Source organism: Cupressus sempervirens, chromosome 4 (genome assembly GCF_028749045.1).
Source record: "Cupressus sempervirens isolate cs-2001-9-10 chromosome 4, ASM2874904v1, whole genome shotgun sequence".
Taxonomy (NCBI): domain Eukaryota; kingdom Viridiplantae; phylum Streptophyta; class Pinopsida; order Cupressales; family Cupressaceae; genus Cupressus; species Cupressus sempervirens.
In genome coordinates, this window is record NC_143121.1 from 20,399,101 (window position 1) to 20,413,824 (window position 14,724).

The window sequence follows — 14,724 nt, forward strand, 5'->3', positions numbered from 1 at the left end:
GAGTTTCTTTGAAACCTATTTATGGATAGGTTAATTTCACGTTTTAAAATTAACTAATTTGATTGGTTAGCCCCTACTGGCCCAAATTTCTTATGGAAAAATTGTTTAAATGTGTCTCCAGTAAAAACTCCTTAAGAAGATAAGGAAACAAAAACATAGACCTCAATGAAACATTGCAATTACAAACCAGAAACAACACCATTATAGTCTTTATTATATATAGAAAAACATACTATCCATAATATGATTCAAACTAAAAGATGGACTACAAACAACAACTCATTATAAGATGAAACAACCCAAGAAAGCTTCATTTGCTCGTCAATGCTCTTTTTCTCCCTCTTTGTGGTTTCCAGGGAGCTTCTCTTTGATCTTTTCCATCAACCCTTTGTTCTTGCCCCCTTCTTCCTCAGCCTTCACATGACCGTCTTCTTCTTTCTCTTTCTTGTCTCCATGAAGCTTCAACTTGTCCTTCAATCCACCCTTCTTTTTCTTCTTCTTCTTCTCTCCCTTCTCATCTTCTTCCTCATCGCTAGACTGTACACACACAATATTTCAACAGATCAGAGACCAATCTGTGTAATCATTTCATCATGTCCAAGTAAACAAATAGGGGAAGATTGAAGGGAATGTGCAATCTTGAATGAATAGCAATGCAAGTAACATAAATGATGAATGTAGAATGTGTGCATGAAATGATCAAATTGAATGGTTTACCAAAAAGCATGATCTTCAAGGAAATGTATTATGAAAAAGGTGGTGTATAGAGTAACTCTTGATTTAACCAAATCTAAGTCTTGATAAATGCATATAGTAGCTTCTGGGTTGTCAGCCTCAAAATAGAGGAAGCTAAAATAAGATTTAACAAATAAAAGTACGTAAGGTGTTGCTGTTTGAAAATGTTACCTGTTTCCAGTTACCCTGATGAGAACAAGACACATCTAGGGGTAGCTAACTCCCATTTTCAACATGCCCATTCAGACACCAGGCCAACTATAAGGCATGACCCTTCTTCTTCTTCAAGCTCTGCAAAACCTAGGTGGGTAGACCTGTAGATTCTTTATATGGTACCAGTTATCAAAGCATACACAGAATCTAACATGAAGCAGATAAAACCCCTAATTCTTCTATGCTTAACTAGAAAATCACAACCATGAAATAGCTAAGGACATGACTCATGAAACTGGAAAGCTAAGTGGGGGTTTACATTGAATAGCTTTCAACATAAAAGGGAAAATTGATTTAATATGTTGATATCAGCAAGACCCAAATATGAGCAACAAAATCTAGTGATCCTATTTTGTATCAGTGCCTTATCTATTGGGCAATTAAATGAATTATAACCATACATCTTTTGGAAATTTGAGACACATTACTACATCTAGATCCCTGATCTATCCTTCACCTTATGAAAAAACATCTTCTTCAGATTTGAATCTCATACTCAAAATATCCCATCATGAAATCTACAAACCCTGTGATAAATACCAAGCAATTACATGGCTCTTCAATCCATATGCAAGATATTTTAACCACACACATTCCAAAATGAGAAGCAACCTAATCTATGATCCTTGATCACAAACTAGAAAGATTATAGATCCATAAACAGGAGATAAGACTCAAATTGAATTTGGAAACCTTTGTTGTATTTTATTCATTCTCCTTGAAAATGAATACATGGAAGACGTAAAAAAAATAACTCATAGATCACCTAACAGAAAAGAACTATTTACATAAAACATACATGCTACTCAATACAATAGAGAAATGCTGAAGAGTGGAGGTGGAATCACAGTTTTGGATCCAGAAAAGTGGTCTCACAGAATGACTGCAACTTTCCTACCAACAATGGTCTCACAGTAACAAAAAACTGGAAATGGAAGAAAGAAAGAATAATATAGGATAGATGAATTCCTAGATCTCACATGCGACTGCCATCTGTCGACTTAGAAATCCATCTCTTGCAATTGTAAAGACTCCCTCTAACATCTTTCTTCCATCTGATTTGATTTTCTATTTCATCATTACATTGTAATTGCTTTGAAATATCTCTGCCTAATGATGAAATCCTTTTGCATCTAAAATATCTGAAACCTTATGCAATTCTGGTGAAATTTGTGAGATTTTACTGATTTTAATGTAACCAATTCAACCCCAACTGCATTATTACCATCTTGTATGCGTATCCAGGTCATTTCCATGCTAGAAATCAATTTTGAACTTTGATACCTGAAATCTGTTGCAATCTGGGAACCTGAAAGAAAACCTCCTCTAGATTGAGCCAGCTATTACCTGTGCAAAAATTGACTCCAGAATCAAATAGTTGGTCTTCTCTTGATTTCGGCGATATATAACATCACCTATTTTGCATCTCAGAAACCCACTGAAAGTCATTTTGAAAATGACTCCTCTGCTAGAAAACCATGGTCTTCACATTTGATTTTTTAAATTTATTAAAAAAAAATAAATATTCTAAAGTCGAACTTTAGAAAAAATCCCATTTTGATTTTAAAACTTGACGTGGGCATTTTCAACAAAAATAATAATAAAATATTATTATTTTTAACTCTTCAATATTTTCCTGACCCTTTTAATCCATGGTCAACCTTAAGTTTGACCAGTGCCATCTAGCATCTTCTAATTGGACCACTCGTTGCATCTACCATGTCATCAAACATGAGACCCATTGCCACATGTCATCTTCTCGCTAACTCGCTATGCTAAATCTCGTGCATCTTTCGCTTGGCGAGTAAGCGAGGACCGCTAGATGTGCCACGTGGCACAATCTCATTGCAACCGATCTAATCACGATATATCACCTCCTGCTCACTCAACCATCTGCCACTTGGCGCTACTTGATTTTTTGTTGGATCAGAAATGGGACCCACATTACATTATTTTACATTGGCTTTTACTCCCGCCGGGCTTTGGAAATTTTCTGGCTAGTCGCTACCTCGCTAGCTGGAATTTCTCACCACTTTTTGATGGCGAGGTAGTGAGTTGCCTTTGACAAATTACCTCCTTGCTGACATCACCAACTTAGACTGTGCATTTGTTTAAAATTATACTTATCTTCCAACTGGCTAGATGAACGGACCCCACAACCTGAGCGTGTAGCTCCAAAAGCTCGTGCATTTTAGACAACAAGTCTATCAAGTCCAATGCTATTTAAAAATTATAAAATTCACCACTTAAAAAATGTGGGATATAAAATTTTTACACATTCCTACCTTGCACCTTGCTCATGGTGCAAATTGCTTGCACTTCTCCTGATTTGGAATGTTTTTAGCATGGCGCTTTCTTTCTGAGATGGTTGTCGGCTCTATTTTTTGCACGCGTGGGTGCTTTGTGCCATGGACAGCTGGGGATCTTTGTCTTCTTGTGATTGACTATATTTTTAATGCATGAATTCCTCAAGTCTGCTCACCAACATTGATGTTCTTTAATCCCCTGCTACGAATCTATTATTGGCAGCTTCTATGTCTTTTGGCATCTTTAGCAGTGCATGGGCTATGTTTTACATGCCTCAGATTCCTCTCGTCCTTCAACATTGGTGGCTATCCTCTTTTTCTCTATGCGTGGGCTACTTGATCCCACTAGTGGTTTTGCATTGCTTGCATCACGGTAAAATAAGTCTTCTTTAGATAGGCCCAATGTTATTGATTTGTAACTTAGAACAAATCTAAATTTTCTTTTGTTTCCCTGCAAGATGAAAAATGATTGAGGGAGACACGACATTTTGCCAACGCCTATGGACCCTCTGTTTTGCTTGGCACGAGACCTTTTTTAATGATTGGCATTGAGCTTTGCTTCAGTTGGTGCCTTTCTCTGCAATGGACGGCTTTATCTAAGCCTGTGGCTTCTCTGTGCTTATTGTGGCCTTTTCCTCTTAATCTCCTACTTCCCCTACATGAGCACCTTCTTTTGTGATATGGTTTTGTTTGTTGTTGACTATGATCTGTTTGCAAATTTGAGGCTTCTTTTCCATCTGTGAATGCGTGAGCTACATAGCTAGGCCTTTTCAAATACATAGAGTGTAAGCTTTTGTTTTTGTTTTCTCATATAACTCCAACCACCATTTTTATAATCATATTTTTGGGCCTATATGTTCTTTTTTCTTTGAAATGTGATTCAACCATTTATTACATTATTTCACTTCAATCTTCCAAATTTGAAAGATCTTCTATTTGGGTAACTCAGTCCAAACTCAGGCTTACAACACATGAGGCTCGTGAGTAATCCTCCCCTTTAATATATATATATATATATATATATATATATATATATATATATATATATAGTTCTTTCTATCATGGCTTCTTGAAACCCAGTTTAAAATGGAAAACACATAAAAATCTGACTTCCCATCTATCTCACAGTGAACATTTGATGTAGACATTGGGCCTAGCTTATCTTTTTCCAATTAATGATTAATACCTTATATCTCACTTCGAAACCAATCACTCCCGATAGAATTAGTCAGGCCCCAAAGTGGGTCCGGCTAAAATTTTTTTTTTTTCCGAACAACTGAACTCCAAAACTGACCAATTAAGCCTCTTGAACTAATTAGAATCAAGTTCGACCACTAATTGATCAACTGAAACCCATTTTACCACTGATCCACAAACTATCACTTTTTTGCTAACAGGGCCTATCAGCTGGTTTTAAAAAATGATCCAAACATTTAACCAGGCTCTGAAATCTAACCCGTTGATTCTCTATTCTACATACTTACATCTTATTGAATCTCGATTCATGAAAAATTTAGGGTCAAAAGATATTGACTATCAAAGTCACCCCTTTAGAATTACTTGCACCAAAACATGTCAGAATACCATAAATTGGGTTTGGATTTGGCTCGGGAAACTAGGCAAATGAGCACATGGGGAAACAAAAATTGGGGCACTCATTCTTTGTCATGTGGACAATATGAATATGCAATTTGGGCTCTTGATGAATAATGAGGCACATTTGGTGAGCGTCTGAAGTTGGCTACTCAGAATTGTAGGACAAGAGACAACAATAGAAAAGTGTTTTTTGCAAATGAAAAGGCTTTGGAAAAGTGTGCAAACGGATTCGTCAAGGTTTATAAACTGGCACACTTAAAGTATTTTTAGTACAAAACATAGGGGAACAAACAATTCGATCTAGACAATCATGGATCTTAAGTTATAACGTCTTGAATAGTGCTACTAATCAATTTGCAAATACTGACACCAATAAAACTTTAGAAATCTCGTTTGGAATCGCATTTGAAAACCTATCAAACGGATTTGTCAAAAGATGAAACTTGACACATTAAAAGTCTCTGACGTGTACAATGTAACGCAAAAAGAAAATCAAGATTTTGGTTAATTGGGTCAAAGTTATAGCACGTTAAACATGGCCTCAATCATAAAAACAGTAACTGACCAACTTTGAGGAATTCAAAACCAAGTCAAATGGACTCGAAATGACTCAAAATTTGAAACATAAATTCTCAGGTATGGGCACTAGACACTCTCAAAGCAGAAAGTCACAAAACCTTTCTGGGTGCAAGATATTCAAATGCAAACACAACCTCCTGTCGCTATTTGACACTAGGGCAAAATTGCAAATTTGACATATGCTTGAAACAGGACTTCGCCAAATAGCTCAAAATGATGATTTATCTTTATGGAATAGGTAGACAGGCTGAATGGAAGGCGTTAGAAACATTAAACACTATTTAAGAATTAACTCAACGACGAGGTACATAGGTTTCACAAAGCATTTATCGGCCTGAATTTTTCAATGGTACTCAAAATTTGGGCTACAATTTTGAGAGCCAACATAAGGTAGGAAGAATGTCAATAGTATGCAAAAATTTGAAATATTTAGTTAGGCAAAAGGTGGAACAAAATGCAACCAATTCTATAAGGAAGCCTAAAAAGATGAAGGGATTGTGATCTATTGGTCAAATTTTAATAGCACTTCCAAAAGGCAATGAAAAAAATCAAAGATCAACACTCACTAACACAAAACATAATGCTCTAACAAAAATAGAGACCATAACAAAATTTCTGAGGGTACCGCAGGGGCTCCATAATTAATGAAAGTACTTCAGAAGGGTAAAAAAATTGATTCAAATAGATTAAATCCAAGCACATTGTTATTCCATCTGACCTATTCAACTTAGAAACTAAAGCATTGATGGGAAAAAGAAACTTACAAAGCTTGAAGAAGAACTGTTGCTGTGATTCAACTTTCTCATGATTCCCCCTTGTTGTTTCTTCTCCTCACCTTCCCCATGGAATTCAGCCTCGTCCACGTGGTTGTGAGACACTGGTGCATGGCGAATCTCGCCTACATGGCCATGTAACACGGGAGTATGTGGAGCCTCGCTGACATGGCTGTGAGACACAGGCGTAGGGTGAGTCTAACCTACCTGTCTGGGGTGGTGAGGAGTTACACCCACCACGTGCCCCTCCACATGACCGCCATGTGTCTCCTCCTCTTTCTTCTTCCCAAACAAACTAAAGAGCCCATGATGCTGATGCTCTACTACATTTGAATCTGCCATTGTCAAGAAACTGAGAAACTCGACAAGAAATATAAAGACAAAAAGATAAAAAGATAGAGAAAGAGTTGTGTAGACAATTAGTGGTGAGTGAAGGCCAATTTATAGGATTTCAGGAATGACTGACGTGGCTTGCTGGGGCTTCCATTACCATCTCAGACTGACACATGGCATTTATATGTCGGTGAAATTAATGTCAACATCATGCAGATAAGACGTGGGTGGGCCCACCAGAGTAAAAGCAATGTCGACAATAGAGAATGGTTAAAATGTTGACCAAATTCTATGACAAAGATATTGTAAGGGGATGGTTTACATGCATTCTTGGCTCTATGGAACGACCTCCAGGCTTTGTGGGGAGAGTCCGAAATGTATGCATTTCAAATAGCGAAAGAAAGTTATATTATAATCATGGTGTATGGATCACTCTGCTTTGTTGTTTGAAAAATGGAGGGTCTCATGCATGGACTATAGACTTTACTTGTAACGCTTACATTTTGTATTTTTTAGGTGAATGAAAATAAACATATATCACTAGGGCACATCTTAAATTTGATGGTTGTATTGATTGTTTTTGGCAAATGAAAAAAGTCATATATTAGCTTATATATAATAAAAAATAAATTGAGAAATATTGTTCTCCACATCTATTATAGTGAGCCAATTTATGTAAATAGACACTTGAAAAGAATATCTCTCTAATATATATAGATACACAAACACACACACAAGCTAGTAGCAATCACATTTTTTTATAGTTAGTTATATACTCAATCTATAATAAATTATATTATTAAATATTTAATATTTTTAGGATATATTATATATCTCTTGATCTTCATTTCAAAAAAATGTTCATATATATATATATAGACACACAGACACACACACAAGCTAGTAGCAATCACATTTTTTTATAGTTAATTATATACTCAATCTATAATAAATTATATTATTAAATATTTAATATTTTTAGGATATATTATATATCTCTTGATGTTCATTTCAAAAAAATGTTCAGAACAATAAATTTCTTTTAAAAATAATAAATTGTTTGTCCTCATATGATCAAAATATATGTTTTTGATTCAAGTAATTAAAATTAAATTTAAGATTGAAATTAGAGTCTTGGTTTGCATTAGTCTATAAGGTTTTCACTTAAGAGTAATATCATGATTAGCATAAATAGGGCTAGCATTAAGATTATGGTTTGAGTGAGGATTACTACAATGTACATGGTCACCATTAAGATTAAGATGAGGGTTAGTGTTAGGGTTGAGAGATATTGTTCAGGTTAGGGTTACGATTAGAGTTTGAGCTCAGATTATTAAGATATTTTGGGTTATGACCAAGAATAGGGAATGGGTTGGAATTAGGCTAAGGATAAATCATTAGGGTTTGGGTGCAAGGTTTACACATAGGAGTAGCATGATGGTTAGGATAAACTATAGGGTAAGGATTGCGATTAAGGTTTGTATCATGGTTAGGGTTGGTCTTTAGAGATTAGATTAGTATGATAGTTAAGTTTACATGTAGAGTAAGAAATAGGGTTAGGGCTAAGAGTAGGGTAAGGATTAGGGTTATGGATAGTATTATGGTTAGGGATACATTTTAATGGTATGATAAATATCGATAAATTTTAAAGGTATGATTAATATCATTTTGGGAGTAAAGGTATGCTCAAGATAATGAATACACTTATGATTTATTCAATTAATTTTTCTGTTATAATGCTGATCATGTAGTTAATGCTATGGCTAGGTTTTGAGAAAGTGGTACGAGTAAATATATTGTTAAGATAACTTTAAGGTATAGGTTAAAAAGTATAGTTAGGGTTGATGTTTAGATTATATACATTTGTGAAAACAATCTTAACCATGAACCTAACTATAGTTGAATTGTAGCCCTAACCCTAAACTTCAATATACTATCTTAATCCTAATGATTGTATAAAATCACAGCCCCAATTTTAAGAATAATAAAACATAATCATAACCTTAATTTTTCCAATATTTTCATTACAATAATTGTTAGGGCTTTTTAGGTTGGAATTAAGGTTTAGGGTTTTCAATTCAGATCATGGTTAGGATTATGATTAGAATTAGGTAAGGTAATATCATTATTAGCACATTCAGCATTTAGCTATCAAATTTGAAATTGAAATTAGAATGACGGTACCCTTATTTTGATCTAAAATGAGCATCCAACTCTTCCATCTAAAAGGGTTGAATAAGAATAGCTATTCCTATTCCACTTTTTTCTTAACCATATTGTAATTTCTATCGGGTTCATAGCCAGGTAAATAGCATCATTGAAATGATTTTGACATAAAATATTGTTGTATGCATCATTTTCTTTGTTTTTCTTCTATGATATCTATGTTGACTAGACCTTTGTGTCCTTAATCCATCATATATGGAGCTTGCATCTAATGGAAGGGAACCCAACTCAAATTGATGGATGCTCGAGGTTTTGGAACTTGAATTTGGCCTCTCAGAGTGGTGATATAGAATGCTCATTGACCCAAATCCAAAAATTTATGCTTTGCTTAATGATACAAAATGCAAATTACCGTTACCAATGTGCTCGCTATAGGAGATTGGAGGCTTGCGGTGTTGCTAGTATGTGCATGCTAAAATTGGTTTTGTAATGTCATTGATCTCATGTGGATTCAAAGAAATCTATCACATAAAAGAGTTTCCCAAAAATAATATTTCTTGGATTGGTCAAAGGAATGCATATTTCAAATGGATCATGATCAATGAGGAATGAAAATCACATCGCAGTCCACTTCTTAGCTCACAATGTATGAGGAATACAGACTAAGAATTTGACTAATCTGTTGATGAGTATTAAGTTCAAGAATTTTAAAAGAGTCCAAAGATCTTTGTAGTTGATAGAAAGGCATCGCCTAAGACTCTAGTCTTCTCTTCCCTGAATGTTAGTGTTAGTTTTGTCTTGCAATTGTAGTTCAACCACAACTTCCAATTCTTGCAACCAAACAGAGAAAATGTTTTTTCCCACTCCTCTTCCACGTCAAACAAACAAATCAAAAACTTATTCCATAAATTATTTTAAGAATGTGCAAACTCAAGGAATAAACTTATTTGAGCATAGTTGATTGTTACATTCGACAATTCTTGTAACCAAACAACCCCTTAGAGATTATAGTTAAGATTACCGTTGAGTCTATTACATTCCAAACATTTTAAATTTTAATTGACAAACCTATCCACCTCATGTATGCATTTATGTAATGTGTCTTCTTACCTTTTTTCTACAATGACATATGCATAAGTTAAAATTTGCACATTGTGTTTGCTTAATTTTTCTTTTTTTAATATTTTCCTAAAATTTTGTTGAACCCTTGGTATTTGGTCTTTGATTATTGTCATTGATGTCAATAATGAAATTATAATGAGCATATGATATGCTTAACATCATATAATTATCTAATTTGATGTCCTTTAATATTATTCAAAACATATTCAAGAGAAACACTTAAGTGTTATACAATTAACACTTAATGTTCATAGTGGTTTAGAATATGGTTATAAAAAATAGTTTTGGTCTATGAGAAAGTCGAAAAGATTTATTATTCAATAGACCCCACCAATCATACCTTTTTGTAAAGGTCTTTGAGTTAGCTAAAATGGGTCTTTGTTTGTTTTTGCATAACACTTGTATGGAAAGAGGAAAAAGTCTATTTACTAGAAAAAATTACCAAATTGTTATGACAGTTTTAGCAGTTTTGAGCAGTTTTGGTCTAATGGAAGTTTGGGGTATGTAATTGCCTCCAAAATTTCAACTTTCTTCGTTTATAAGTAGAGGATACATTCCTCTGAAACATCGAATAGGCATTTTTTACAGAAGTTGCAAGATTTATGTGGAATTCCTTGTAGACCAAATGGTTGCAAGTAGATTTTTAATAGCAAGGAAGAGGGTAATGCTTTATGTTTCTATTTTCATATTTTTGATTTTATTTTCATTGTAGAACTTTATCAGAGGTAGAAGAAGGGTTATATATTGCTTCTTCATTCATTCATATCAGTATTTGATTAGATCTTTTAATCAAAAAAGAAAATATATTTGGGTATTGGATGTTTTGACGAGAACAAAAGTATATCCTACATTATGTTTTCAATAAGAAGTTGAGACTAGTGATTCATGATTCGTGTTGTAATAGAGACAATCCTTTAATTTTATATCTCATTTCTTCATTTTGGAAGTTGGTGCTTCTTGTATTCATGAAGTTGGTGCTTCAAGTGTAAGGGATTGGTGTTCCTTGAAATTGGTGTTCTTAAAACAAGGTGTTGGTGCTTCCCAGAGTTGTAGCTTTAAAAGATTTTCCCAAGAGACCAATAAGGTTTCAGATTCAAAGTGGTTTTTTACTGTAATGGGTTTTCCACATTAAAATATTGTGTCACTTTGTTATTCATTAAATATCTTGCTTATGTGTTAAATATTTATAACTTGGTTTTGAAAAGTATTTTAAACCACTGATTAACACCCCCCCCCCCCCCCCCCTGCCCTGCCTCAGTGGTGTTTGTATTCCAACAAGTGGTATCAGTGCAAGGTTCCCTACATCAAGTTTAACAACTTTGGGTAAATTTTGGTTGAGTGGAGTACTTATCTTTTATGGTTCAAGATAGTTCTTCAAAGGTTCCTATTTTTCGATGGAATAGATTATGCTTTTTGGGAAGTAATGATGCAAACATATTTGTTATCTATTAATGTTGATGTTTTGGCTTCAACTATTAATGGTTATAAAGTTCCTAATACTTTACCTACAGATGCTAATGAAAAGAGGAAGTATGAAACTGATATGAAAGCTGAATTTGTTATACTTAACAATTTATCTAAAGATGTTTTGTTAAGGTAATGCATTGCATTTCTTCTAAAGAAGTATGGGACAAATTGAAAAACACATATCACGGTAATGATAGAGTTAAAGAAGCCAATATACAGCATTTGAAATCAAGATTTGAAGACCTAAGATGGGTAATGATGAAAAGGTAGAAGATTATCTCCTTAAGATAGATGAAACTGTAAATGGCATAAGAGGACTTGGCAAAAAAATTGATGATATTGATGTTGTAAAGTAAGTTTTGAGATCTTTTCCTGATAAATTTGATTCTAAGATATGTTGTATAGAAGAAACTAGAGGTGTTAACAAGTATACAATATAAGATATTCATGGAGCACTTCTAGCTTATGAAATGAGAAAGTTTTTCAAGCAAGAAACCACAAGCAAAGAAGTAGCATTCAAGGTGGAAAAGAAGTGAAGAAAGTCTCTTTAGAATTAGAAGATCTTGATGTTCTTGAAGCACATTAATCAAGGAAATTAAATAAAGGACCAGGTAAATATAAAGGTAAACTTCCTTTCAAATGCTTTAATTGTGGTAAAATAGAACACTTTACATCTAATGTCCTTATAATAGTCATGATGAAGTAGATGATGAGAAAGAGAAATCAAGTAAAAATAAATTCTATAAAAAAAATGTTCTTTAAGAAAGAAAAGAGTTTGATTGTTGATGTATTAGATAGTGAATCTAGACATTTTGAATGTGATGAAAATGAAGTTTCTTTCATGAGTATAGAAACTACTTGTCAAGAATCAGATAGTGATGATGATGTTGAACTTGTTGAGGTTGATTTAAAATGTGAATTTATTTATGCACTTAAAAAGATCAAGGTATTAAAAAGGAATTTAAGTGTTCAAGAAAATCAATTCTTAAAAGAAAAAGAGAACTTTGAAAAATAAACTAAGGGCTTAAATCAACAAGTTATAGAATTGAAATTACAAGTTGAGGAACAAAAGAGAAATGTCTTTGTCACTAAGGAAGAGTTAAGTTCTAAAGGTCGAGAATGTAAAAGGTTAATGAATGAAGTAGTATCATATTGAAGAATGTTAGAAAAATATGAGAACACTACTTTGTATGATATGTTAAGGAAACAAAGAAGAATAGATGATCTAACAAGAATTGGCTTTGAACTTGGACAATCTTCTAGTGACAAGAAAGATAAACCTTTATTCGAGATATTTAAATTTGAAAGTAAGGATACAAATCAAAATGCTTCCACTTCAAATGTAGGTAAAAGTGCATATTTTAATTAGGTTTTGAATGATAAAAATCAAGTTATATCAAGCACTTCATTTGTCATGCCTGACCACTACTTCAGTTTTTTTTGTAAATTAGGACCTTGTGTTATAAGTTTCTTTCTATTGTTATGTTTTTATTTCTGTAAGAACTTGGTTATTTTACTTTCCTTTGAAACACGAGACTTATGCTGAATGTATTTTTTGTTTTGAACTATGTTGTTAGCAGTGATGGTGATTTAGGATTTTAAGATTTGAAACTGGTATATTAATAATTTCATGTTGATTGGGTAATGATTATGTTTATTATGTTTTAACTCAATGTAAACTACATTCTGTGTTTGTGTGCTATGGACAAAAAGTAAATATATTGTATGTTTAACTTGACATTTCAAATGCTTTTGAATGTTAATATGTTGTATATATATTTAGAATTTGCCCTTGTATTTACATATGTTTGATGGAGAAGGGATTAGATTTTTTCTAAATAGTTATAACCTTAAGAAGGTTTGGTTTACATGACTTATATTAACTTGTTATTTAAAGAACCGTAGTTACCTTTGCATATATATATATATATATATATATATATATATATATATATATATATATATATATATATATATATATATATATATATATATATATATATATATATATATATATATATATATACTTGTTTTAAAAGGGTCTAACACGCTAAGTTGAGGTTGGTATAAACATTTTCTATTATTAAAGGGGTTTAATATTTCTTAAAAGGCATACAACCCTAAATGGGTATCGAATGCCATGTAAGAGGAAACTTATTAACTATTTTTTTTGAAAAGCCATATATGGCGATGACTTTGTAACTGTCTTGTTCACGGCACTGTGAAGTGTCGTAGTTGAATTGAATGCTTGTTTATGAGGAATGATGGCACTAAGGGTTTAGTTGGCCATTTGTTTTCGTGAAGTTAGTTTTTTGTAAAATTTGGGCCGAAAACTTGGCCACATTGCTCTGTTTTGATTTACATCTGTGATCTTATTGCCGAGCTAGCGGCATCATGGAGCAATTGGTTGAAAGAACATTCATTGTTATGTGGTCGAGCACTATTGAGTTTCTCACTATCAATCAGCATCTTTCATTGCATTCAGGTTCTTCTGTTGAATACCCCATCCTCTGTTTCAAGCAAGTTTATTTGTTTTGGCATATTGGAAGTGTGGTATTGAGTTGGGGTTTTGGCTCTGATAGTGAGTTGCTAAAGTACTTCGAGTTGAACATTTACCATCTGCTAATTTGCAAGTAGGGGCAATTTCTTACCCTACTCTCTCTCTGTTTACAATTTCATTGTGATAACAATTAGCATGTTTTACTAGTTATCAGTTTTTTTTATTGATGTGAGTTCTCACTCAAGGATGGGTATGTGTAGAGCATGGCACTGTGTGCAATGCTTAGCTCTGTATATATCCATCTTTGAATTTGGAGTTATGGAGAAATTAAACTGGGTGTTGCTATATGTTCATATTTGCTTGGGCTTTGCCCTAAACATGCATTCTTTCTTCGAGTTGAACCAGGTCGGGGCTTCATGTCTTTGATAGCATGTATGCAAGTGTTTAAGATATGCTTATAGGTATTTGGCTTTGTTAGGGCTAAGCTCTGAGAGAACCATATTTTAAAATTCATAGATATGAGTGGTTCGACCACAGTTTCAAGCTTGCATTTGGTTGCAGTGTCACTACTCTTTAAGGGCATAGTCACTTTGTTTCTATAATATAAATGATTAAAAATGAGGGTTATGTCATTGTTTAAAAAAAAAAAAAAAAAAAATAGTTCACCTGAATTCTATAGCTTGGTTATTTTATATAATAAAATAAGTAACATAGCGAACAATATGTGACATTTATTGGTAATCACATTTTGTCAAATAGTTAAAAGGAAGCTCGATTCAAATAGAAAATTCTCTACGACAACATAATTTAATCCATGATATATGATGGAATTAAGTCATAATTCATTGTTGTTTGTTTGTGAAACTATTCATAACTGAATAAGACATTATTTTTATAAACAAAGTCAAGGATAGATCCTATTTTTATAATATCG

General features: G+C 33.2%; 1 protein-coding gene across 1 annotated transcript; it reads right to left on the reverse strand.

The window, feature by feature from the left end:
* Positions 1-321: 321 nt before the first annotated feature.
* Positions 322-6,544, reverse strand: LOC149559712 (uncharacterized). The gene is made up of 3 exons (XM_089827469.1): positions 6,447-6,544; positions 6,194-6,374; positions 322-537 (listed from the first exon to the last, which is right to left on the reverse strand). The coding sequence occupies exons 1-3, from the start codon at positions 6,542-6,544 to the stop codon at positions 322-324; spliced, it is 495 nt and encodes a 164-aa protein (XP_089683595.1).
* Positions 6,545-14,724: the final 8,180 nt, after the last annotated feature.